Source organism: Ruditapes philippinarum, unplaced genomic scaffold, assembly GCF_026571515.1.
Source record: "Ruditapes philippinarum isolate M1 unplaced genomic scaffold, ASM2657151v2 ctg1753_1_1_1_1, whole genome shotgun sequence".
Classification (NCBI taxonomy): Eukaryota; Metazoa; Mollusca; class Bivalvia; order Venerida; family Veneridae; genus Ruditapes; species Ruditapes philippinarum.
Genome location: NW_026856219.1, coordinates 22,482 through 48,910, shown reverse-complemented (window position 1 = coordinate 48,910; position 26,429 = coordinate 22,482). Strand labels below are relative to the sequence as shown.

The 26,429-nt window shown below is 32.6% G+C and overlaps 1 protein-coding gene across 4 annotated transcripts in view; it reads right to left on the bottom strand.

Annotated features, from left to right (window-relative positions):
* The window catches only part of LOC132745835 (uncharacterized), a 146,133-nt gene that overhangs the window by 104,819 nt on the left and 14,885 nt on the right, over positions 1–26,429 (bottom strand). For all 4 annotated transcript variants that reach the window (XM_060734824.1, XM_060734826.1, XM_060734825.1 and 1 more), the window contains one exon: positions 15,898–15,981. In XM_060734824.1, coding sequence (XP_060590807.1) covers positions 15,898–15,981 — 84 coding nt within the window. The remainder of the gene's footprint in view (positions 1–15,897; positions 15,982–26,429) is intronic.

Here is a 26,429-nt window from a genome sequence, read left to right as displayed (position 1 = left end):
CGGACAAGGAAAAACCGGCGACGAGGACGAGGAGACGGCCGGACGTCCGGACGGACAAGTTGATTCCAGTATACCCCCTTACAACTTCGTTGTGCGGGGGTATTATAATTTCATCTCAGTGCATTTTAATTTCTATCTTAATGACTTGTAACAAGTAAGTTAGAAATAGAATTTATCATAAAATGAATAAAGTTACGTGACGGTTACATCAAGCCGTTTTCATATCTGTTAATGCCTTAGAGTTCATCCCGTAAATCTTCATGATTTTTACGTTTGTCAGGTTATGATATTTTATGAAAGTAACCACTACTATAAGTAAATTTTAACTTTTCTTAAATATACTTTAATAATACTGCAACGACTTATTTTTAATTTGTGGCCATTTTGGACGCTGTCCTTAGACTGAAAAATAAATTTGAAAGGACTAAAGTTTTATGTAAAATTGTAAATTAAAAGCACGGGACAGTTTATACTGTGAATCAAAATAAACTTACGTAAAACTTCAGGTTTTGAAAGAAACGTACCACCAAAACAGCTGTCATTTTGGAATGAGACGAAATGTCTCTTTCCGAAAATTACAAAATATAAGTGATTGAAAAAAATTACTGCCATAATTGGATGTGAATTTCATTTAAATAATGATATAGAGGATATTTGTTTAGTTCAATGTAAGATCGGAATATATTTCACCGAGTGAGCACCAAAAGGTATATTTCACGAGGTGAAATATATTTCGATCTTACATTAAACTAGACAAATTTTCTTTTTATTATATGCAAAAAACGTTTAAAAAGACGTTATAACCTAGTACTGAATGAAAAGTGCGCCAAATAATAATACAACGTGACGTCATTTACGACGTCACGTCATTAAGTTGGTACCCAGTACTGTGCACGCTGGTATTTACTGAAACAACGTAAGGGGCTAAAATTCAAAACAGTGAAATTATCAAAGTGGTATTTTCACTGTTTCAAACAGTGAAATTACCAGTTTTATATCACTGATATATTTCTATAAACCACCGAAAAGCATGTAATAAATCCACATATATCACTCCAAAACCAAAATACAGTCCAACCCCGTTTATTCAAAGTGTCTGTGACTGAATAGTTACTTCGAATAATCGATGGGTTCGAATAATCGAAATCGAAATATTGTGATAGACGAAAACTACTCCCCTTTGACCAATCATAGCAAAACTACCGTTTACAACACACTTACTCCCTGTAATCAATCGAGAAAAATAAATATTAAAGAAAAGATGCGTAAAAATTATTGTATTGACATTGAAGACATAAATACTTGCATTTTATTCTAAATTATGTATCGTTTCGTTTCGCGCAAAGTTTTGATAATGGCCGTGTTGTTACTACATTTACAGGTAAACTCTGGTATTTTCGATTAAGGATAAAGGCTCTCATGTAGCGTTACAATTAATGTAAAGCATGTTTTGATTGTTTTGACAAATTCATATATACGTTATGTATGAAAATTATTGCTGTCATCTTCAAGCAATAACAGTAACAAAATCGGACACGGTGCATAGCTTTAATTTCATTTTCGATAATAAAATTGATAAAAAAAACACACAAAGAGTTATTATCATGATTGTCTAAATACACGCATGACTGTTGATATTTTTCACAAGTCGACCGGTCAGCGAGTGGATCTGCGTCAATTAGTCTGGCTTCGAATAATAATTAGGCTGGCTTCGAATAATAGGTGTGAAATTCTTTCATAATTGTATAATCGGGACCGAAATTTTACTTCGAAAAATAGGAGGTATTCGGATAATTCATTTCGAATAATACGCTCGTATTTATATTGTTTTATATAGAGACTAGAACTGTGTCCAAAGGACACGGATGCCCCCACTGACAACATATATATGGTAAATAGTGAAAAAATCAACAAAGGGCCATAATTCTGTTAAATTTGGTCGCAGCAAAAATTCCTTCCTTTACTACCATCTACACATTAAAGTTGTTCATCCCAGGAAGTTTAAGCAAAATCTGCCATCCGGTTTAAGAGGAGTTGCGTTCACAAAATTTCTATATGGTATATAGTGAAAAATCAACAAAGGGCCATAATTCTGTTAAATTTGGTTGCAGCAAAAATTCCTTCCTTTACTACCATCTACACAATAAGGTTGTTCATTCCTGGAAGTTTAAGCAAAATCTGCCATCCGGTTTAAGAGGTGTTGCGTTCACAAAATTTCTACATAGTATATAGTGAAAAAATCAACAAAGGGCCATAATTCTGTTAAATTTGGTCGCAGCGAAAATTCCTTCCTTTACAACCATCTTCACATTAAGGTTGTTCATCCCTGGAAGTTTAAGCAAAATCTGCCATCCGGTTTAAGAGGAGTTGCGTTCACAAAATTTCTACATAGTATATAGTGAAAAAATCAACAAAGGGTCATAATTCTGTTAAATTTGATCGCAGCAAAAATTCCTTCCTTTACTACCATCTACACATTAAAGTTGTTCATCCTAGGAAGTTTAAGCAAATCTGCCATCCGGTTTAAGAGGAGTTGCGTTCACAAAATTTCTATATGGTATATAGTGAAAAATCAACAAAGGGCCATAATTCTGTTAAATTTGGTTGCAGCAAAAATTCCTTCCTTTACTGCCATCTACACAATAAGGTTGTTCATTCCTGGAAGTTTAAGCAAAATCTGCCATCCGGTTTAAGAGGTGTTGCGTTCACAAAATTTCTACATAGTATATAGTGAAAAAATCAACAAAGGGCCATAATTCTGTTGAATTTGGTCTCAGCAAAAATTCCTTCCTTTACTACCATCTACATATTAAGGTTGTTCATCCCTGTAAGTTTAAGCAAAATCTGCCATCCTGTTTAAAAGGAGTTGCGTTCACAAGATTTCGGGACGTACGGACAGACGTACGGACGGACGGACGGACAAGTGCAACGCTATATGCTCCCACATTGTGGGGGCATAATAAAAACGGAACCGCCGATCGATCTACTTCGAATAATGCCGGGTATTCGAATAAAGGGTTGTCGAATAACATGGGCCGGACTGTAATATATAATAGGCAAAATTAAAACTGTGCAATAGAATTTCTTTAAACTTGGCATGTTATTAGAATATGATAACAGAAACAATTTAAAGGGAAAAAATATGGGGTCACCGTTCTCATTTTTGAGTTATCTGCCCTTGAATTGGACTTTTCCGTTAAATTCAAGGGCAGATAATTTAGAATGAAGCGAAACAATACTCTTTTTTTCTTCTTATTTTCTTGAAGCTTACCTTCGTCTTATTCAATATGCAAAATTTCAAGAACAAATTTAGAGTGGATAGTGTTTTTTTCCTTCTTCCCTTATCCTGTGCATTTTTTCTTAAAAAATTGGCATTTTTTATGAATTTAAAGTACCTTTATTTTCATTGAAAAAAATAACAGAAACATTAAAATGAATTGCATATAATTATGTTTTGTATTCAACAGTAAAAAGAAAAACATTTGCCTTTTAAATTACCTCAAATAAGTAGAAAATTCTGACTCAGGGGCAGATAACTCAAAAACGAGAACGGTGACCCCAATTTGTTTTCGCTTAAAATGTTTCTGGTATCATATTCTAACATCATGCCAAGTTTAAAGAAATTCTATAGACCAGTTTTATTTTGCCTATATGTCTATATGAAAACTCCAGAAAACGTCCTTAAGTGAAAATATATACCATATTTTACGATAAAACGAATAAAAAAAACCTTTTTATTTAATTTCGTTATCAAAGAAAAAATGTGACGAATCCCCTTGCTTGCTACGCAACTGCAATTGTAAAGCACGCTGTAATATAGTGCTTTGACTGTTTTTGCACGCGCTGTTTGGCGCTACATTGTGACGTCACGTAAACAACTTTTTAAACGTCTGTACAGCGGTAATGACTGAATTAAAGATATTGATGTTCGGATTTATTTTCTTAGTTAGACCATTTCCTATCATTCTAGACAGTTTTCAAAACATAATTCAACAAATGTTGTTTTTTATTTATCATTTTTTCAAACAAAAAAGGCGAAAGAAGTCACTTGAAATTAATATGAGTTTTGACTCCGCCCACTTTCATATTTATATTTCATATTTATTTTTAGCAAATATGAAATATATATGACTGCTATAGCAAAATATTTCATGGGTAAAATTTAATATCTTATGGTTAACCGAAGTAGACGAAATTTATTCAGTTGGGTAACAATAGCAGACGATTGATTATTTTAATTTGTTATATCTAATGGTTTTAATTTATTACAATTATTTTTTATATTCAATAATTTGTCTCATAAGATATCGGTCGTAAAATAATAAGATTTGTTATATACTTATAAATGAAATATAGAGAAATATTGATGAAATAAAATGCGTATTTTCATTTTCCGTATTTTCACTGTAAAAATTTATTTTTCACTGCAGTGAAACATATTTTTCTGTATTTTCACTGGTGTCTTGCCGGACTACTTTCTTTTAAATTCTGCCAGTACAGGAAAATCTTTCAAATTTTAATATCAAAAAAGAGAAAAATGTATATAATAAACAGAAAATTCAAGTTTTTTCTATAAATACATGATTTATTTTCATCTTGTGGCATGAAAATTACCATATTTCACTCGTGGCTACCGCCACTCATGAAATATTTATTTTCATACCACTCAATGAAAATAAATCATGTATTTATAGAAAAAACTTGAATATCCTCTATATATTGATATGTGTGATGTGTATTGTTTGTAATAATACATAAGATAACATATCAACATATCCATGAACTAGCGTTATGTGTCGATAATTGTAGAGAATCTGAGATTACATGTAACACATATTTCCATCTAATTAAAATCCAGTTTCTTATACGATAAGATCTGTTTAGGACCCATTAAGAAATCTGGATTTACACTATTTCTAGTTAAATTAAACGGAGGCACCTTTCTGAATTGATTAATTATAGTTTTTTTCAATATTGAAAGGAATTCAGGCTGTGTCAATCTGCCAATACTGTAAAAAGGAAACATTGAAGATTGCTTCTTCCAAGATGGATGCCATATTATAAAAAAAATTCACCTTGCTTAACAAGATTATAAGCGTTTATTACATGCTTTTCGGTAGTTTATAGAAATATATCAGTGAAATAAAAACTGGTAATCTCACTGTTTGAAATAGTGAAATTATCAATTTGATAATTTCACTGTTTTGAATATTTGAGCCCGTTGCGTTGTTTCAATGAAATACAAGCGTTCGCAGTACTGGAAACCAACTTAATTACGTGCTGCGCCACTCGTGAAATATACCTTTTGGTGCTCACTCGGTGAAATATATATTCCGATCTTACACTGAACTAAACAAATATCCTCTATATTTTACCTGTCAAGATTTTATATCATCCGAGCCGTCAGGCGAAGGTGATATCTTATCTTGGCAGATAACATATCCACATATATCACTGCAAAACCTAAATAATAATTTTATTACCCTTCCCTTGCCGAGTTAAAACAATTTTAAAATAAATCATTGCTACTTGAATTGAAACGTCGAAATAAGATTCCCTTTAGACTACATGACGTCACATAAATACATGACGTATTTTCTTTCGAACCTAACGAATGTAAACAAGAGAAAAGGATTAGTCTGTCGAACGCACTTTTTTGGAATTAATATCAAGCTTTCACAAGGTCATATTTGTTTTCAATACTGATGAGAATATGTATGATTACTCTATTTTGGTAAATATTTATCATTTGAAAGTTAAAAAGTGCTTGTCAATCGGAATTTACATCGCGTAAAATCAAACCGTACGCGCATCGCCACAGCGCATGTTGTTTAGAACAAGGGGTACCTAACGGGGAAATTTAGTGTGTATATTACCCGTCTGGCTCGGTAATTTCAATTTTTCGGGTGGTCAATTTCCAATCAAAAAGGCTGAAAAAATCTGGAAGGTATGAAAACTCCGGAAAACGTCTTCAACATGATTTAATTCACTTGTTACTATATACTGGCATGCGAGCAATTCCCGTACAAAAATCGTAGTTACTTAAACATTATTTTTTATTACGCTCACTCACCAAAATTTGAATTTTACACATCAATATTCGGCTCGTCAAACAAATCATGGAAATTCCATCATGTTCTAAACATAGAATAACCCTTACTTATGAGGCCTCATATGGGGTACCGAAATTATCCATTATTTTGTATGAAGAGAAGTAGTTCCCGTACATAAAATTTAACCCATTATAATTATACAATTTTATTATATCGGACCTATTTTTCATTTATAATTGTTGAACAGACCATTTTCTAAGAGATAAATAGATGTTATTCAGGAAATAGAAAGTAGACTAAACGCGTGTATCTATTACCCGGTACCGTTACCCCTACGCATTCACATGCGATGGCATGCTTGTATGCATGATATTTTACGCATCAAAGCCATAAAATTATTTTATTTAGTAATATTGGTCAAAATTCTGATAGTTAAACAAGTTTTCATCACATTGCCTACTTACCTGTAAACAGGTGGTATTAGTGGAAAACCCTTTAACATGCCTCACGTGTAAGTATTTTTGCGCATGCGCGCAAAGACGGAATCACCCAGAGAAAACAAGGTCACATTTTGACAACGCACAGGTGAAAGTGATTTAAAATGAGACTTTTTGGCTTGCAGCCACGGCTGCAAGCCATTTCATTTGGAAAACTTGTTCCCGTTAGGTGGTTTCCGGCTTACATTTGTTGGTGCATGATTGAACGGGAAACCAGCTGCAATCGTCAAACTTTACGACCCTTTCCGTCACACTTCGAATTAATGATAATAACCGAGGTAGTTCCGATTGCAACCGTGACAATTCGGGCGATTCCGTCATACTGCGGAATCAGACGAAGTAATATTACGGAAATCTAAGCTATTTTAGTTACTTCGGTAATCTATAAATAGGATTTCTATTTTTACTAGATTTATCGAAGTTGTTCCGTTTCAATTCTTTTTCAATACGCAAAAGTTAATTTCTTTTATTTATTAGTTTTATACAATAGAGAATGGTTACTGTAGTAGTACTCCGTCTCCAAAGGGCGGTCCTGCTGACCTAATCACGCAGAATATTAGTGCATGACAAGTTTATGACAGAGGTGAGGTAATCTAAAAATAGCCCTTGCATATCATTAACCTTACCACGTGTTGTCGGTATATATGTGATCATAGATATTTTAGGTGTAACACAGTTGATACATGCATATTAATTGGTACCATGCACGTAACAAATCTTTTGGTGCATTTACTTGTTCTCTAAAGCTGCTATATAAATGAAATTAGCAACTGCCAAAACGAATGACTCTCAAATGAAATGTACACACGTGTTTCCCTTCAGGATGATAGATATAGAGCCAATGTTAGTATTTTTACGATTGATTATTTTCTTTATTAGTTTTATACAATAGAGAATAGATTTCGAATCGTTTTTTACAAGAAATATTCGTTTTTACAAAAGAAGTTGCTACTGTTATCGTCAGCATGTTCCCGTTCAGTTATAATCATTGGACTTCTGTCCCTCTTTGGTCCAAATCTGCACGCATAACACTGGTGTTCAAACAAATGGGTACAGGTGCTCGTCCAGTCTTAGGCTTACCCTACCTATCCTTTTAAAAGTGAAACTCTTTTCTTTTTTTTTCGAGAAAAAAAACTAAATAAACCCTTTATGATATACAAATACGTAATTCAAAAAAAATGTGATAATAAATTGAAACAAAAAAAGACAATTTTAAAGGGATGGGATGATGGCACAACTGAGCAAGCCTTTCCTTTTAAAAGGAAACTTTATTATACTTACTGCCGAACTGACACTTAGATTTTGTCTCGTGTATGTATCTGCTTGATTTGAAATGAATTTTTGAAGACTGCAAGTAAAAATCAAGCGTTTAAATGAAAAATACGGGTACTGCTTCTGTACGGGAACTGCTCGCATGCCAGTATGGTAACAAAATCACATATGATTTTAACTAATTATGAGTGTCACGTGACCTATTATGAGTTGGCGGCCTGGGGCCGAGAACTCGTTATCATGCCGCTGAACATGTGCACGAGCACAAACTGAAACAATGACGTCATATTTTACGTCACCAAACAGTTAACTGTAAAAGTAAAAGTAGGTTTTAAGCACAAATCAGTTGATTTTATTATGAGAACTTAAACACAGTTTTTTACTATTGAAATTTAAAAAAATAATACGACAAATTCATTCCGAAAAAAAAATGAAAATATCAATTGCTTCTAGATTCTACATACTATTCAGTAGTGTACTTTGAACACATCAAAAGTAAACAACTCTGTAGAAGTTACTGTACTCTACAGTACGACAGAAATGCAGACAGGAATTTCAACGAAAGAAATTTCAAAGTATTTCTTTTTTTTTAGGAAAATGCTACTATTAGATCTATCAAGTGTATTAAAGACATTAATACACGTCACATTTGTGCCAAATGTGATAATCGGCCCTGAAATGAATAATGCCCTCGGGGTCATTATTCATTTTGCGGACCGATTATCACATTCCGGCCCTACTCTGCCGTGTGTTAATCTCTTAAAAAATGCCACATATTTTCACTCGTCGTCCTGGCTCGTGAAAATATGTGGCATTGTATCATGTTTCGTGAAAATATATTCCATGTTTCACTCAAACGAAAAAATACCCTCTTATTATTTTAAATTAATTCTAACACGACCCGTATTTTTCACTATTGAATAAAGAAGAACCTAAAGTATGTGTTATTATGCAATAAAATCACACGTTCTATATTAAGATATGTGACATAAGCATAATACATGTGACGTAATTATTAAAAAATGTGACGCGCTGAAAATAATTACGAAACAAATCAGGCGCAATTTAGCTTGATATCAAAAATGGCAACATTTATTTTGTTGATGTCGTATAAGAATCGAAATAACATATCAAAATCAGTGATTTTATCACTCGAAAAAAAAACACTGTTTGTCGTTCGGATGCGCATCAGTATATAACTCGGGCTACGCCCTCGTGATATAATTCCTCGCATCCGAACTCTAAGCAGTGATTTTATTGATCGGTAAAATCACTGTTTGAGATATATTATTTCTTAAATGTCACTAAAATTCGTTCTTATTGATTGAATTTGTATGACCCCAAAGTGCGGTCGTTTGTCTGATGTCAAAAAATGCATATGTTCCTGTGTAAATCTCTTTGGGGCCAATGTGCGTAACGTACATTGGGGTTGGACCCCAAAATACGTAACGCACAATGGGTTCAGACCCCAAACTGCGTTTGTTCCCAAAGTGCGGTCTCTTAAAATACAATGCTAGCACTGATACAGACAATACACCCAATATTAAACATGAGGGAAAAGACCAATATGGAAGAGTTACAATCACGGAACGCAGCCTGAATGTACACACAGTCTGACATGACTACATATTTCTCAATTTGTGGCATTAAACAACATTTGCTAGTTCTAAAGTCAAAGAAATAGAGGATATTTGCTGCGCCACTTGTGAGAATATTGCTTTTAAAGCTCATTCGATGAAATACTTTTTCATCTTACACACAAACTAACAAATTTTCTTTTAAGTTATGCTTTAAAACAACTTTAAATGAAATTTCCTAAATATTAACTTAAATATTAAAATCTGTGTTCCCCACTGGTAGCATCATTTTAGTCGAATTTCTTATAAAGTACAAGGAGTCATGAGCTGCAAAATAAGTTCGACAATCAACGTTAAATGACCATGATTATTTATTTATTAAAAAAATATGAATGATCGCTTGTTTTATTAGTGAAAGCAAACAATTCTAGCAGAAGAACAAGTCACATCTTCCGACCTAAGTTCCGTTACAAAAAATGTACTTACGGCGAATTTATATTAGACCAGACTTTGTGTTATATAAGCGGCCGACATTTTTAAAAGTTGTGTATTTCACGGGAGGGGATAATTGTGTTTGATTCATATAGAGGATACTTTTTGTTTTGCATGTAAGATTGAAATATATTTCAGTGAGTGAACACCAGATGCAATATTTTCACGAGTGGCGTAGCCACGAGTGAAAATATAATAGCTGGTGTTCACGATAAAATATATTTCAATCTTATACGTAAAACAAATAAATTTTCTTTTTATTTCATGTTTTTAAGTGATTTTAAATATTGAGTGAGACAAACAAGAGCACCGCTAGGCGGAGCATGATATTCCCGAAAGTGTTTTTTTAAGTAAGGATGAAGCATTTGTAAGACATGACATAAATTAAATAAAGTATAACCTCCTTCTAATAGCAATCCTCAAATAAAGTTAAAATATTGTGGGCCAAATGGAACTTAAGTTATACTCTGGAAACTGTTTTCAGTTTTGAGGTAATAGCGACCTTGAACTTTGACCTTGTGACCCCAAAATCAATAGGGGTCATCACCCAATATGGACAATCATCCCATGAAGTTTGAACCCTAAGGGCCAAATAGAAATTAAGTTGTGTTCTGGAAACTGTTTTTAGTTTTAAAGTAATAGTGACCTTGACCTTTGATCTTGTGACCCCAAAATCAATAGGGTCTTCTACCCAATATGGACAATCATCCCGTGAAGTTTGAATATTGTGGGCCAAGTAGACCTTAAGTTATGCTCTGGAAACAGTTTTCAGTTTTAAAGTAAAAGTGACCTTGACCCTTAACCTTGTGATCCCAAAATCAAAAGGGGTCTTCAACCTAATATGGACATTCATCCTATGAAGTTTGAACACTGTGGGCCAAATGGAACTTAAGTTATGTTCCGGAAACTTTTTTCAGTTTTAAGGTAATAGTGACCTTGACCTTTGACCTTTGGACCCCAAAATCAATAGGGGTCTTCTACCCAATATGAACAATCATCCTATGAAGTTTGAATATTGTGGGCCACATGGAACTTAAGTTATGCTCCAGAAACTGTTTTCAGTTTTAAAGTAATAATGACCTTGACCTTGTGACCCCAAAATCAATAGGGGTCTTCTACTCAATATGGACAATCATCCTCTGACGTTTGAACACTGTGGGCCAAACAGAACTTAAGTTATGCTCCGGAAATTGTTTTCAGTTTTAAGGTGATAGTGACCTTGACCTTTGACCTTGTGACCCAAAAATCAAAAAAGGTCTTCTACCCAATATAGACAATCATCCTATGAAGTTTGAATATTGTTGGCCAAATGGAACTTAAGTTATGCTCCGGAAACCAAATTGCTAACGGACGGACGGACAGACGGACGGACGGATAAACAGACAGACGGACGGACGGACGCCAGGGGGTATAACATATTATGCCCGAAATTCTTTCGAGCATATAAAAAAGGATTAGAGCACCACACTAAATACCGTATTCCGGTATATACTGACAAAGCACTTGCATGATAAAATGTTAAAAGCTTGCCTTTTTACCCAACGGAATGAACTTTAACAGGTCTAATTCATCTTTTCACACCTATTTATGTATGATAATGAATGAAAAATGTAAAAATCGGCGAAAAAACGATATTTGTCTTTTTTGTGAACATGATTTCTGCAAACGTCTAGAGGTACTGCTCCAATCCTGTATTGAGCTAAATCCTTAAATATTTCTTACTGATTTTGCCGCGTAACGTCGTGCATTCTCCTTGATGACGTCTTCACATCATGGCGTCACATCATCAATTTTGAAATATAATAGTTTTGTTAAACTTTCTCTAATTTTGTTACATTTTAACATGATGTATGATGACATCCACTTTCTTTTCCTTAAGAAGCATAATTTACGTATGACGACATTTATTTTTGCCTGTTATTAGCTCGACTTATTTTTTTTTTGAAAAAAAAAGTAGAGGTATTGTTATAGTCGGGTCGGCATTGCCGTTGCCATTGCCATTGCCGATGCCGCCCGCAAACTTGTACCTGGATCATAACTTTTTTATTTCTTGGTGTATTGTCTTCATACTTGGACACAACAACCCTTTGGACAAGACCTTTCAGTAGACCACACTAACCTTGACCTTCATCCATAAATGACCTTGACCTTCAAGGTTAAAAGTCCAATTTTTGCTTGTTCATGCTGTTTTTGGCTGTAACTTTGTTATTTTTGAATGGATTGTCTTCAAACTTGAACATAATAATCTTCAGGGATATCCCTTAAAAATAACCAGCCACATCTTGACCTTCACTCATCAATGACCTTGACTTTGAAGGTCAAATTATTGAAATTTTCATTTTTTTGGCTATTATTGGCTGTTACTTTGTTATTTTTGAATGGATTGTCTTCAAACTTGAACATAATCATCTTCAGGGATATCCCTTAGGAATAACTAGACAGACCTTGACCTTCACTCATAAATGACCTTGACTTTGAAGGTCAAATTATTGAACTTTTCATTTTTTTGGCTATTATTGGCTGTAACTTTGTTATTTTTGAATGGATTGTCTTGAAACTTGAACATAATAATCTTCAAAGATAACTGTTAAAAATATACCGAAAGACCTTGACCTTCACTCATTACTGACATTGTCTTTGAAGGTCAAATTATTGAAATTTTCATTGTTTTGGCGGTAACTGACTGTAACTTTGCTATTATTGAAGGGATCAACTTCATATTATAACAGAACATTCTTAAGGACCAGACCTTGCTGTTTATCAAACCCAAATTTGCTTGGGCTCTTTAATGACCTTGAAGGTTAAATTACTGAATTTTCTCAGATTTGTGCATTAAATGACCATATGTATTGGTGTGTGTGTGCTTATATATATATATATATCATCATCATCATCATCATCATCAACATCTGTCATCATCATCATCATCATCATCATCAACAACAACAACAGCAACAACAGCAACGACAGCAACAACAACAACAACCACCACCACCACCATCACAACAACCACCACCACCACCACCACAACAACCACCACCACCACCACAACAACAACAACAACCACCACCACCACCACCACAACAACCACCACCACCACCACCAACAACAATTTATAGAATTGCGTAATGTTTCTATTTATAGAAATGCGTAATGTTTCTATTTATGGAAATTGCGTAATATTTCTTATTATGGAAATTGCGTAATGTTTCTATTAATGGAAATTGCGTAATGTTTTTAATTTTAAAATTGCGTAATGTTTCTATTTTTAGAAATTGCTCCTGTTTCTATTTCTATTTTTAGTAATTGCGTAATGTTTCTATTTTTAGAAATTGCGTAATGTTTCTATTTTTAGAAATTGATGTTTCTATTTTTAGAAATTGCGTAATGTTTCTATTTTTAGAAATTGCATGTTTCTATTGCTAGAAATTGCGTAATGTTTCTATTTTTAGTAATTGCGTAATGTTTCTATTTTTAGAAATTGCGTTATGTTTCTATTTTTAGAAATTGCGTAATGTTTCTATTTTTAGAAATTGCGTAATGTTTCTATTTTTAGAAATTGTGTAATGTTTCTATTTTAAGAAATTGCGTAATGTTTCTATTTTAAGAAATTGCGTAATGTTTCTATTTTAAGAAATTGCGTAATGTTTCTATTTATAGAAATTGCGTAATGTTTCTATTTTTAGTAATTGCGTAATGTTTCTATTTTTAGAAATTGCGTAATGTTTCTATTTTAAGAAATTGCATAATGTTTCTATTTTAAGAAATTGCGTAATGTTTCTATTTTTAGAAATTGCGTAATGTTTCCATTTTAAGAAATTTCGTAATGTTTCTTTTTTTAGAAATTGTTGCTTTTATTTTTAGAATTTGCGTAATGTTTCTATTTTTAGAAATTGCGTAATGTTTCTATTTTTAGTAATTGCGAAATGTTTCTATTTTTAGAAATTGCCTAATGTTTCTATTTTTAGAAATTGATGTTTCTATTTTTAGAAATTGCGTAATGTTGATATTTTTAGAAATTGCGTAATGTTGATATTTTTTAGAAATTGGGTAATGTTTCTATTTTTAGAAATTGCGTAATGTTTCTATTTTTAGAAATTGCGTGTTTCTATTTATAGAATTGCGTGTTTCTATTCATATATATATACAAAATAGATAAATAAAACTAATGTGACAAGACAGACCAACTTAATTTATAAAAAGGAAATGTTAAGATATGTTCAAACCTTTCTATGTTTGCGTTTAAAAAAAGTAAAAAGTCGAGCGTTGCCCCCGCCCGGCGATGGCTCTTGTTCCATTTAGTAATGATAGTCTTTTCATCCGCATTAGATATAGTCCAGCTACAGTGTTAATTATATTTTATAAATTTCACTGGTTGTTTATCAAAATATAATCATCTGATATATTACAGTTAAAGATTGGCAAGCATGAAATAAAGGATATCATTTGCATCTGTTAGTCATACATCATTTTTCAAGAAAGAAAACTTATTTGAGGAAAGTTACAGAAAATAAATAAGTGTTGACAGTTGTGTAAACATTCAAAAAGCGGCTAGGAAATTGGGAAACATGGAATTGTTAAAAAGCTGCATAACGGACACTGGGTTGTTAACTTGTTCTTCGGACTGATGGCTGTCATTGATTTTCAAGTTTTCATATTGCACTAGGCAGCTATTAATAGTAGGATACTGAAATATGTCCAAATGTCACCAATAGCAGTGTTGCATGTGAAAGGAATTGTAATTTTCAGACTGTAAAAATGAAACAAAAAATTTTGATGAGCTATTTGGTGATTAGTAATTTGAAAGAATTGAAGTAAGTTTTCTTCTTTTTATTATTTTTGAAGTTTAAAGTTATTTATCAATTTCAGCTTTGCTTTTCTCTAAACAGCCCTGACAATGTCAGAATTGTCAGCAAAAATATAAATGAGGTACCACATGGGGAAATATTAAAAAGTAGTCTCGTCGAAATTATATTTTGATATTTTTCATTGATTGTGAAATTATCAAATTTATTTCATGCTTTTCGGTGGTTTATAGAAATATATCAGTGAAACAAAGACTGATAATTTCACTGTTTTAAACAGTGAAATAATCAATTTGATAATTTCACTGTTTTGAATATTTGAGCCCGTTACGTTGTTTCATTAAAATACAAGCGTTCACAGTACTGGAAACCAACTTAATGATGTGACGTCGTAAATGACGTCACGTTGTATTATGACTTTTCATTTAAAGTATTAGGTTAAACTGTCTTTTTAAACGTTTCTTTGCATATAATATAGAGGATATTTGTTTAGTTCAGTGTAAGATCGGAATATCTTTCACCGAGTGAGCACCAAAAGGTATATTTCACGAGTGGCGCAGCCACGAGTGAAATATGAACTCTTGGTGTTCACAAGGTGAAATATATTTCGATCTTACACTAAACTAAACAAATTTTCCTTTTATTATGTGCAAAGAAACGTTTTAAAAAGACATTAAACCTAATACTGAATGAAAAGCGCGCCAAATAATGATACAGCGTGACGTCATTTACGACGTCATTAAGTTGGTACCCAGTTCTGTGCACGCTGGTATTTCACTGAAACAACGTAAGGGGCTCAAATTCAAAACAGTGAAATTATCAAAGTGGTTATTTCACTGTTTCAAACAGTGAAATTACCAGTTTTTATATCACTGATATATTTCTATAAACCACCGAAAAGCATGTAATAAAAAAAGACAATTTGTTTAGTTTAGTGTAAGATCGAAATATATTTCACCTCGTGAACACCAAAAGTTCATATTTCACTTGTGGCTGCGCCACTCGTGAAATATACCTTTTAGTACTCACTCGGTGAAATATATTCCGATCTTACATTAAACTTACCAAATATCCTCTATACAATTTTCACAGATAAATCAGTAATCCACTGAAAAGCATAAAAGGAAGGTTAATCTATTAATGTGTGACTGTGTCACTGATTTTGTCGTATGATCTTGTTGTTGTTTTTAGCAATACTCACAATATCAAAATCTTCAGATCCCTCTGATGCTAAAGAAACTTCAAAAGCGGCAACATGCTCAACATCAATATAATATGCCATTGTCTGAAATGGATGATACAGCAATTAAAATTATACCTACAGATAGTTTCCGTTTTTTACAATATTTACCTCCCTTGCCAACAGTGGTAGCCATTATTGGCGTCCGCGCCGAAGCGCGACGCCCATTCTGGAATGAAACAAGTTTGCTTCTTTAAATGAAGCATGAAAATTGTCTTTTTGCTGCTGTGGTTCGAAAATATTTGGGAATATTTTTTATAAATTACAATTATTTAACAAAATAGAATTTATTAGATATATTGGTCCAGTTGTTCAAAACTTTTGTTAAATATTTAACAATGACATCATAGTTAAATTAACAACAAATTGTTAAATTCTGTGTTAAATTTTGTTGTTAAGCAATTCTGTTGTTCAAACATTGTTAACGTTAAAGTTCTGTTAAATTAACAAAGTGTTGTTAATTTTTTTGTTAAATATCTTTGATAAAAAAATCAGTTGTTCAGAAAAAAATAGCGGTATCTTTTTGTTAAAACATCGGCTTTAACAAAGATTTTAAAGATTTAAGATTTAATTAATTTTATTGTTAGTGGCACAGAAAGTTGCTTGTTCCCTTATTTTACCCCTGTCAACCCCAAAACATTCACTTTTAACATTTTAACGCCATTGGGACGTCATTCTTAATTATAAAAAGATTCTAAACAATTTACACAGGGATTTAAGAAAGTCCCATTTACTATCAATAGCCTCAATGTGGTATAAATAAATTTTCATAAAATGTCTGAATCTGTTCAATTAAACAAGTTTTAAAGTAATATAATCAGTATTAAGATCATCTTTTAAATTCAGCATAAACAAACATAAATTTATTCCTGTCTGTGATTTAATTGACTTTCTTGAACTTCACTTAACAAATGTAGTTACCTCATTCTACCTTATTTTGGATCATTAGAGTAACAAGCTGACAAAATATTGTACTGCCAGTGTAAAACCATATATAGGATTTATTACCAAAATCTGACACCACTGGTTTAATACTGCTTTGTTCAAAAAACCCTCTACTTGGTTGGTTAACTATTGCCAGTTTTTTGTTTGTTTTGTCAGTTTAAATCTTCACTTTAGGTACCTTATTAAAATCATTCAATAGCAAGAATAAAGATCAACAAGGCAAAGGCACATTCACAGGACCATTGTCTCATATGTTTATTTGTATGTTTTTTGTCTGATGTCAGTTTCATGCCAAATAATAAATTGTCAAATGTGGTATTACAGAGTGATAATTTGTAGTTACCATATATATATACCATATATATTTTACAATAATCTGTCTCATCAACTTTAATCATTATTTTCATTTTTTACCAAATGTGAGAGTTGATTAAGTCATCTATATAAATGTTATGCAAGCCATGGATTCAAATATGAAGTACTATAAAGATCCATGATTCACCATTTCATTATTTTCAATAAGGCCAAAATGAATAAAAATATGTCTCCCCTTTCCAACTCAAATAAAATAGGGTTTGGCATTTATGTAGGAAACTTCTTCTAATTTTCTTTTTTTATATGAGTGCATTAAAAGCAAGTTTTATATTTCAAATTTAAAGGCATTGGACTTTAATTGTACATTATTCAATGATATTAATGTTGACAGTAACAGTTCATCATGCATTATGTGTAAACAATGGAGTATTTGATAATTTTGAGATCTTATTTGTACATATCATAATTTTGAGAATAATATTTTGGAAAAGAGGCAAATTCACTTTGTATTGTAGGTGGGAAGAGAAAACAAAACACATTTTCTAATTTATGCAAGTCAATAGTGATTCTTATAAAATGTTAAAACTATAGTGCTGGTTTGGGTCAAAATCTCTATCATATAAATACATGTAAATGATGTCCAAATTAAGTTTTTAAAAGTTTCATCTACATAATTGTAAAATAACCATGCAAACCTGTCAAACAATAAGAACATCTTTAGGAACTTAACAGTTATGATCTCAATACTTGTGTGTGGTAAAATTGAGCACTAGGCATTATATAGATAATTATATAGATAATTAAATTAAAATTGTATAAACTGGCTTACATATTGCTGAAATTTTTAGAGTAAATGTGTGTATTTTGAACCTAATGCTATGTTATTCTTGCTTTCACTTTATCCTAGATGTGCATTATAGTATACTGCAATTTATACTATTTGTTAAATATACTTCATATCATAATTGTTTGATAAATATACAAAAACACTTTACATTTTCTTCTTCAGACATTTTAAGGCATATATCTATTGAAATAAGGAATAAGATAGCCTATTGATATTTGCATGCACTCAAATATACAAATTGGTTGTTAATACAATATCAATTAATAACTTCATTAATAAGATAAGAAAATGTTAAGTTGAAGGTGTCTTTTGATTTAAGACAAGATATACCATCACTCATGAGCTTTTGTAATTTTTTTAACAAGCTTTTATTTAATTCTGTTAAAATGGGCATTTTCAGTTAAAATCCATGTCAAGGTTATGGGTCTTTGTAAGGAATTTTAATTTCAAGACATGAATAAAGTTTTGTTTCATTTGATACACTCAGCAATTTTGAATATTGATGATGCATGCACAATTTTAACCATACTGTACATTGTTGTAAGTTGAAAATGTTCATAAATAAGTCAAAATCCATGCAATGATTGTGGACCTTAATTAGTGAACTTCATGTATAATCCTTAAGACAAACAAAGTTCACACACTTTTAACAAAGAACCATTATTTAGTAAAATCGATGATAAAATTATAAGCCTAGTCTTTGACAGTGACCTCCACACATGCTTATAACATTAGCATATGGAAGTAAAAACAATAGGGTAGTCTGACCCGTAATTGACTCATCATTTACCACAATGCAACTGCTAAAAATAAAAATGGCTTCTAGTGTAAGTTGTTTACTGTCAACAGCTACAATTATAAGTGTTAAAAAGTGTTTAAAAATGGAATTGATCATTCAGACTTGGCTAACATGTTTCCTTACACCCAGTTTTGATATTTCACAAATGGATTTAACACACATTATGGAATAAACACTGATAAAGATGCAAAAACGAGGAAAATATACATGTGGGAAAAGGTTGTATAGTAGTTATAGTGTAAACGCGGGAACATTTTAAAAAGATGAATGGCAAACACTGTTTGTTTTATATGCAGGCTGGCTGGTTAATATTTATCAGACCAGAATGCATATTTAATGTATGGTACATTGTCAAATGCTTCACAAGATACTTGGAATAAGGATCAAATTAGGATCAAGTCTGGTGGAGTCTGCCCTACATGTCATATGCACAGAAATCACAAAGTAACCAGGATATATACAGTACTGGCATTACACAAAGAATATGAAGGTAAAAATAACTTTAAATGTTTTTTCCTATGTATAACCTGTACACTTTGAAATAAATCACTCTCAAGTCAGTCAAGTAGTAGTAGTCAAGTCAGTTCATAGTTTCATGCAGATATGACATACTGGGGCTCTGGTTACAGTATGTTCATGACCAAACAGCCAAAAAAACTTATCATATTACATGAGTTTTCATTTTTTATTAGTCTATGACTCAGCTGTATTTTGCAGACAATGTACATCAGCTGATTTTCTAAGTATTTCTTATTGAAGTGGACAGTTATCGGCCATTTTGTTTTTTGTGGAGGAAAGAAACATACTGCATTGTGGGATTAATTTTTCTTGTTAATTAGTTAACAAATTGTTAAGCACTTTAACGCCTTGTTAACTAACAAAAAAATTAACACAGCTCTGAACAACTAAATTTTTGGCATTTCGTTAGCTAACGAAAATATTAAAATTTAACAACTGTTTAGTTAATTTGTTGTTAAAGTTAACAAAAGTTTTGAACAACTGGGCCATTGAATATAGTACCATAATGAAAGATTGTTTTACACTTCATTTTTTAAAATGTTTTGAAAGATTATATGCCGGAGAAGTGGACTTTTTCCATGGCGCACCCGCACTCCAGAGCAAGCCCATTGATCGGCTAATTTTTGCTAGGGTTTACTTATTGTGACGGCGGAGAAAGGGAAAGCGACAAAAATATCATATTCAGACGCTCGTTCATTGGTTCCTTTTTTCCGGGGTTTCATATTGTGACAAAAGGGAACGTGTTTTATGTTTGACTATGATAAAAAAGAGAAAAAACATCAAAACACTCGACAATCTGATTAATACTTGGGGGCTACGCCCCTCATACAAATCAGATGGTCACATGTGACTAAATTTAAAATAAATTATATATTAATATATATGTTAAAAGTAGTTTCAAAATCAAAAGTTTCTTGTAAAATTCAATAAGCAAATTTTCGGTTGATGTTTCGGTAAGTATATGGAAACATTTCTACTACATTTTCAAAAACGGGCATAAAGTATTTTAATCAAATAATTTTAAGTCCAGGATTTACATAGAAAATGTTTATATCATTTGATTGGAATAAACAGTATATATAGCTGCATGCCTCCAGCCACAATATTTGATGAAAATCAAACTTGAGTAAAATGTGTGCCATTTGCGCCAAAAAATCTCCGTTGCGTTATTTAGTCATACCAGTTCAAATGCAAACAGGACGTTTCGGTCCCAAACCAAATCGGCCCCTATGCAAAAATCGGCCCCTAGGCGTTTCGGCCCTTTTCCGCGAGACATTTCGGCCCTTTTTTAATTACATTTAAAAAGGAATTTTAAACTTAAAATCGTTAGAAAAATGAAGTATATTGATTGATTGATTGCACACAAACAATATTTATTTTATATTTAGGTATGGTTTTTTTCAAGGTGTAACAAATTAATTATTTAATTATTGCTAATTAGAGGTTAGTAATATCAAAGAAAACTTCAAAAGTTTTAAACTTATGATTTGATAATATTTTAGATTATCATTATAACGTTCTGATTGAAAATCTGTCAATTTTATTGTAAAAAAAGTGTTATTTGTTAAAAAAAATGCCTGTTTACAATGTATTGTTTGTTTTATTATAATTTAATAGTTGTTAATAATAAATGTTTGTTTTATGTGTTGTTCTTTGTCTTGCTTTTTAAATGTTCAAGTTAAAAAAAAGCTTGTTTATAATAAGCAGGTGAAATTATCTTGTTCAGTGTTTGTGTTCTGTTCTATTTCTTTTGATCACTACTATTTTAAAAGCCTCATTCAATTACAAAATCATAAATTTAATTATTCAATTAATTCTCTCATTCCCTTATTTCATTCATTTTTTTTGAAATGCTATTAAAATTCTGGCATAAAACACATAAAGGTAAGATTATTATTAACCAAATATTTGGTAAAAGGCCGAAACGTCCGGGGCCGAAACGTCTTTGGGAATTTGAGGCCGATACGTCTTGGGGCCGAAATAACTAAAAAACGTTCAAAAGTTTAAGGAGCAGCAAAATTTTGGCACACGGTTCACTCGGTCATAATTTTTATAATAGTGCATGGTGATACTGTAGCTATAATGTTCACTGTTACTATTTATCGGAACATGAAATAGTAAAGCACTACTACATGTAGTATTCAGAAAACAATACGGTAATCGACTTATACAGTTTAAAATATTAAAACGGTATGAGACATTCACGTGGGCTAAGTAACGTAAATGATATTTTCTGATTTTTCTATGTACCGATTTGTTCACTTCGATGTTAATTTTTCGTTTAAGTTAAGTCGTATTTTGAAACGGAGCATGCGCAAAACAATTTTTGTAGACTGTTCCTAATGACTTTACGCTTTAAATGAGATTCATTCACTACAATCAGATACGCAAAAATGGATGCCGCCAGCAATCAGTCTGAACACTGTGGAGAGGTCTGATGACCTCTCCAAGCAGATTTTGTAAAAGGGCGACAGCAACTTCTCGGGCCTTTTCGACGGTCATAATAGCCGATTATTCCGATTGGTATTTAGGGTGTTTGATTATCAAAAATGAAATGTCCCGAACAATGAATAGCAAACTATGTTCGTGAAGTTTGCAGCCTAGCAGCCTGGCAGTCTAGCAGCCTGAAGTTGGTAGCCTAACAGTCTGGTAGCCTAGCAGCCTGTAGTTGGCAGCCTAACAGCCTGACAGCCTAGCAGCCTTAAGATAACTAAGAATAGTACAAACATGAAAATGGTCGGAAATAGATCATTCCACGCCTTTTTTCACTATCGTGATCTTTATTTTTTAAGATGTTGAACTTTATCTTAACATCTTTTTTTTATTCTGACGCTTCGAAATTTGTGAAGTTAGCAGCCAAACATCCCAGCAGCCTTGCAGCCTAAAGAAAACTAAGGATAGTACAAACATGAAAACCGTCGGAATATACTTAGACCATTCCACGTCTTACTTCAATATCGGGATCTTTATTTTTTAAAATATTGAACTTTATTATTTTTTTTTTCATTCTGACACTTCGAAATTTGAGAAGTTAGCAGCCTAAAGAAAACTAAGAAAAGTACAAACATGAAAACGATTGGATATACATCAGTAGCACTTCCTTAGATCATTCCACGCCTTTTTAGCAATATCGTGATCTTTATTTTTTAAGATGCTTAACTTTATCTTAACATATTATTGGCTTTCAGCCACGGCTGCAAGCCATTGTTTTGAAAAATTGTTCCGGTTAGGTGGTTTCCTGCTTACATTTGTTAGTGCATGATTGAACGGGAAACCAGCTGCAATCATGCCAATCGCAACTTTTCGGCCCTTTCCGTCACTCTTCGGATTAATGTTAATAGCCGAGGTAGTTCCGATTGCAATCGTGACAATTCGGGCGATTCCGTCATACTGCGGAATCAGAGGAAGTAATATTACGGAAATCTAAGCTATTTTAGTTACTTCGGTAATACCTGAGTTTGCTTATATAAATAGGATTTCTATTTTTACTTTATTTTGTTTCAGTTCTTTTTCAAGACGCAAAAGTTAGTTTCTTTTATAATTGGTTTTTGACTTTATTAGTTTTAAACAATAGAGTATGGTTACTGTAGTAGTATTCCGTCTCCAAAGGGCGGTCCTGCTTGACCGAATTATGCAGAAAATTAGTGCATGATCAAGTTATATTTAGATCTACTGTCTTGGTGAGGTAATCTAAAAATAGCCCATGTATGTCATTAACCTAAGTTACCACGTGCTGTTCTCCTGTGTTGTCGGTATAATCTGTAATCATAGAAATTTTAGGTGTAACATAGTTGATACATGCTAAATATTAATAGATAGTCTTTTAGTGCATTTACTTGTCTCTAAAGCTGCTATATAACTGCAAAAACGAATGACTCTGTCTGCGAAAAAAGTGGAAATGAAATGTGCACACTTGTTTCACTTTAGTATGATAGATTGATCTCCACGTGAGAGCCAATGTTAGTATTTTTATGATTGATTATTTTCTTTATTAGTTTTATACAATAGAGAATAGATATCAAATCGTTTTTGACAAAAAATATTCGTGTTTACCAAAAAAAGTTGTTACTGTTATCGTTAGCATGTTCCTGTTCAGTTATAATCAGTGGACTTCTAGGTCCCTATTTGGTCCAAATTTGCACGCATAACATTGGTGCTCAAACATATGGGCACAGATGCTCGTGATAATAAATTGAAACCAAAAAAAAAAAATTAAACGGAAGGGATGATGGCACAACTGAGCAAGCCTTTCCTTTTAAAAGGAAACTTTATTTTCATTCTGACGCTTCGAAATTTGATAAAACAGCATATTAAACCCCGCCTATAGAGTAAGCACGAATTTCTGATAAAGCGTTATCATCCTGATAGACTATAGTGTAGCGGAAATGATCAGTGTCCCTGTGAATATGACTTGTAAATAGTGCATATGCTTAATCTTCCTTATAAATATATATGCATGTCTAAAATGGAAAAAGATTTTAAAGTCTTCAGGGCATACGAAGGATGATCAAAAATAAACCGGACTGGGACTGTCAATTCAAACTTATATCACAATCAATCGGAAAAGTATGCCATATCTAATTTGATAACGCAAATAACTTGTACGTTACAGCGAATAAAAAACCCATGGCAACGCACACCCTGCGCAGCGCATAAATTTGCGCTGAAAATAGGCGCTTTATGAAGCGTATATTTTACAATATGACACAATAAGATTTCAAAATACGCCAGAACGTCATGTGCCACATTTGACGTTGTCAGAAAAATTGCTTCATTTAAACCACACTTATCTCTGCAATCACAATTTATATTTCACATGTTAAAAAAATGCGTTAAAATTATGCCGTCGGAACGTCACGAAATTCGATCAATAAGAAATTGTGTCAATAGTAAGTCGAGAAACAGTCTTAAACATATATAGAAAGGGATAATGGAAAAAGGGAAAAGGTTAAGGTAGCAACAGCTAAGTTTTTGATTGAAATAAATGATTAAGAAAGGGTGATTGAGAAATTGAAAATAAGAAAAATATTTTAGGGAGAGGCAGAAAGAAGAAATTTTCAAGGACGTTGGTGACGTCAATCGCCGAGAGAGACGTTGAAAAGTGGCAGGCGATTGACTGCGGACATAATAAACGATGTTCGACAGTAGTTACAGGACTGATTAAGGAATTTAAAATGATAAATATTAATATTCATTTATCAAACTGGCAAGCGGTTGGTTTATGGAGATTTCATCACAGAAGCGGTGGATAAAATCACAGACACTTGGGGTTTGGAGCTCAAAACGCCTTTAAAATCCAAATGAAATGCATATTTGTCAATCCCAAGAAATGTACTGATCATATATATCAAAAAAACTTAATATATGCCGTTTTGAAAAAAAATCATATTTCGACAACTACATGTATAATAATACACAAGATAAAAATGTTCGCCGGAAAAAATCCGCACCCCTACCGTCATAATCACCATGTATTTTATTCCATTTCCAATATTTTCACATAATCCTTTGGTCCATCGACACAGAAGATATAATTCTTCACGATGATGGTCAATTTTAAACTTCAACGGTAATATAAACAACGCAACGGCCGAAATAAACATCAATATTATCGCCGTTTTTTTTCCAACTACAAAATCTTTCGATAAATTCAATGGACCAGACGGCTATGAACGAAGCTATCCGATTATGTGGCCCCAGCTTTACCGTGTGCAAAATGCGCAGCGCTTTTAAGTTTGGGAACCACATAATCGGATAGCTTCGTTCATAGCCGTCTGGTCCATTGAATTTATCGAAAGATTTTGTAGTTGGAAAAAAACGGCGATAATATTGATGTTTATTTCGGCTGTTGCGTTGTTTATATTACCGTTGAAGTTTAAAATTGACCATCATCGTGAAGAATTATATCTTCTGTGTCGATGGGCCAAAGGATTATGTGAAAATATTGGAAATGGAATAAAATACATGGTGATTATGACGGTAGGGGTGCGGATTTTTTCCGGCGAACATTTTTATCTTGTGTATTATTATAGATGTTGAAATATGATTTTTTTTTCAAAACGGCTTATATTAAGTTTTTTTGATATATATGATCAGTACATGTGCTGGGATTGACAAATGTGCATTTTATTTGGATTTTAAAGGCGTTTTGAGCTCCAAACCCCAAGTGTCTGTGGATAAAATATAGCCGTTTGCTGCTGTCGGTAAATTTATGACTGAATTACTTTTATGTTTTTATGTTTTACCGAAAACACCTAGTGAGACTGGAGCCCACATATGTACTTTTCCAGCTTATTACACGCACACGGTGCAATTCATTGCCGTTTTTGCTAACACTTATGTACAGTTTAACGTGGGGACGCCACTTTTGCCTATTTTAGGTTAAAACAACTACAATTGTGTGCAAAAATGGCACCTTAGTATTTAATACTGTAACCCAATTTATATTAGCGAATAAAAATGTTCGCGTTTTGCCGAGGTCGGACATATTCGCGAATATAATTTCCGCGTTTTCTTGTTTTCCGAAAAAAAAATTCGCGGATAATGGAAAGTCCGATGGGGCCGTAAAATCCACTAGCCGACTATTAATCTTCAATAATTGAGGTCATTATTAGTGTCTAAAATGGGATTAACAATACGCTAGCCTTATATATTGTATTGGTAAGTGAATTGTGATCACAATTCAGCAAAACATTTTCTCTATATTTTTTATCTATATGTGTACATGTACGCATCGTTCGTCTTCATTTCTAAACATGTCGTTAAAAGGGTGGGTATCACACTATTATACTTTGTTTTTCTCGACTAATAGTTTTCTTTCGTTTGTTCCCTTCAGACGTGTGAAAAACACAAACTAGACGATAATTGTTCAGAAGCGCGTGTCATAATGATGATTATGTTTGTAACATGTTTAGCTGTTTTTATAAAGTTAATCTATTTAGGGTGTTGATTGACTTATGTCCAAAATGAGTGAATTATACGTTCTTTATAAATATTCGAACACTATATCAATTCATTATGACCTTAAATGTAAATGAAATAGTGATTGCTATATTGTCATAGAGTTCT